Raw genomic sequence first — 2,168 nt, 5'->3', positions numbered from 1 at the left:
TATTTACCGGCCAAAGAATACACACAGTACCCAGGTGGGATGGGCATGAATGCTCTTAAAACACACACACACACACACACACACACACACACACACACACACACACACACACACACACACACACACACACACACACACACACACAATCATAATTATCATTCTCCGTCTTTTGTTGCATGGATGAGCATTATCTGGGGTTGCTCTTGCACATTTTCTTTAAGGTGTAAACATTTGTTTGTATTTGAAAATGGACAAACTGCTGGTAGATTAGGAATCTTCTGAAGCAAACTTCGAAAGAAAGTATTTTTGTATCTTTTGAAATATTCCTTGTCTAAAATATGAATAAAAAAAAAATCCACAACAATATTGACGAAATAAAGACCCTGATTCTTGGGCTGCATTTTGTTGCATTTGAGGCGTTTTTTATTCTAATTTATTGTGAGGATGTGGACTGATGTTGGTCCTTTCTGCCCCAGCGAAGGTACAGAGCATTAAATGCAGGGGGGAAACGATAAAACATTTATTACTGGAGAGAGAGGAGGTAATATGCATAATTTATGCTGTTTTTAGCACAATCATTAGTGATATTCCTGATAGATTTCTTTCCTTTTATTCCTTTCTATTTTATATCTCTTATTCAGGAGTTTTCCATATCTAATAGATGCGGAATTCAAAACCCTATATGTCTTGTTGTCTTGCATTACAGATCACAAAGTTTGATTGCAGCTTGGTTTAATTGTTGAGAGATTTTATTAATAAAAATACACGCATACATATCTTTTTATGAAAGAATAAAAAGGACTGACATATGGGGCATTGTGTCTCTATGGAAGCCTGTGTGGCAGATTTTTATTTAGCACACATGACATACCCATTATAGTGTTCATCAGCAGCCCTGCACCATGTGATTTGGTGCCTCCTCCTCCTCCTCCACCTCCCCTCCACCAAATTTTAATTTTGCATGATTAGCTCTGCGTCATTAGGCAACTCCATTCAGACGCGACAAACCAAAAAAAAAACTGACAGCCTCAAGACGTCAAATATTTTAGGATTGCCCGTGTGTTGAGGACTAAGCATATGTTCATATTTTATCTTAATTTCCTACAAATATAGTTTTATTATAAATAAAATGACAACACACTTCTTCCTTGTAGCTTACATGTATGCCCAATTTTTACGGATAAATCACATTTAGCTACCCCACCCATTTTAAACAGCACCAGGACGTGCATCTCTTTGTATCGCTTCATTTACACAATGAATGCATAATTGCTCCTCCTGCATCCCCCCCCCCTTTTCTCCTTCCCCCCTCCTCCCTCTTCTTTAAATGCTTTAATTTGCAGAGGGGGATTGAGGGGCTTGATAATGGAAGCGTAAAGAAGGAAAAAAAGAAAGGAGGGAAAAAGGGGGGAATTGTAAGAAGAAGAGCCCTAACCGGTGCCTCTTAATCACTTCTAGGTTTTAAATCATGATGATGCAGGAGTCGGCCACAGAGACAATAAGCAACAGTTCAATGAGTCAAAATGGAATGAGCACCCTAAGCAGCAGCCAATTAGAGGCTGGCAGTAGAGATGGGAGATCAAGCGCTGGTGACACGAGCAGCGAAGTAAGCACAGTCGAGCTGCTGCATCTGCAACAACAGCAGGTAAGTTGTGTTTCTCCCCCGTCTCGTCTCTCTCCCTCACTCTCACTCTGTATCCCCCCCCCGCTCTCCCACTCTGCTCTCTGCTGAGGGCTTCTCTTCATAGACAGGCGGCACAATGAAATCTCTTTTTATTGTGTATTGTTTGTGTTTTTCAGTACACGGGGAAGACAAAAAAACATGTATTTAATCGGCTGTTTGTGTTGTTTAGTTGCTTGTCAGCCTGAAGCTGTTTGATGGAAATGTTTTTGCACATTCTGTTTTAGTTGTTTATACATATTTGTGTATTTGTACTTTATATTTTTTAGAGTTGTAGCAATGTGAGGTGTGTGTGAAAGCATGTCAAAGTGTGTGTGTCAGTGAGAAAGAGAGGCATAGCCGGAGAAAGGGGAAGAATGTGTGCGTTGGAGCATCGTACGGAGCAGTTTGGGAAGTGTGTGTGTGTGTGTGTGTGTGTGTGTGTGTGTGTGTGTGTGTGTGTGTGTGTGTGTGTGTGTGTGTGTGTGTGTGATGTGTGTGTGTGTGT

General features: G+C 40.6%; 1 protein-coding gene across 1 annotated transcript in view; it reads left to right on the top strand.

Moving 5' to 3' along the window:
- Positions 1-2,168, top strand: part of LOC104962286 (forkhead box protein P2-like) — an 85,118-nt gene that overhangs the window by 42,604 nt on the left and 40,346 nt on the right. Inside the window, exon 4 of the mRNA XM_010790716.1 lies at positions 1,459-1,645. Coding sequence (XP_010789018.1) covers positions 1,469-1,645 — 177 coding nt within the window. The 5' untranslated portion in view covers positions 1,459-1,468. The remainder of the gene's footprint in view (positions 1-1,458; positions 1,646-2,168) is intronic.

This window comes from Notothenia coriiceps, unplaced genomic scaffold (genome assembly GCF_000735185.1).
Source record: "Notothenia coriiceps isolate Sejong01 unplaced genomic scaffold, NC01 NC01_scaffold00034545, whole genome shotgun sequence".
Taxonomy (NCBI): Eukaryota; Metazoa; Chordata; class Actinopteri; order Perciformes; family Nototheniidae; genus Notothenia; species Notothenia coriiceps.
This window is presented reverse-complemented; position numbering and strand designations above follow the sequence as displayed.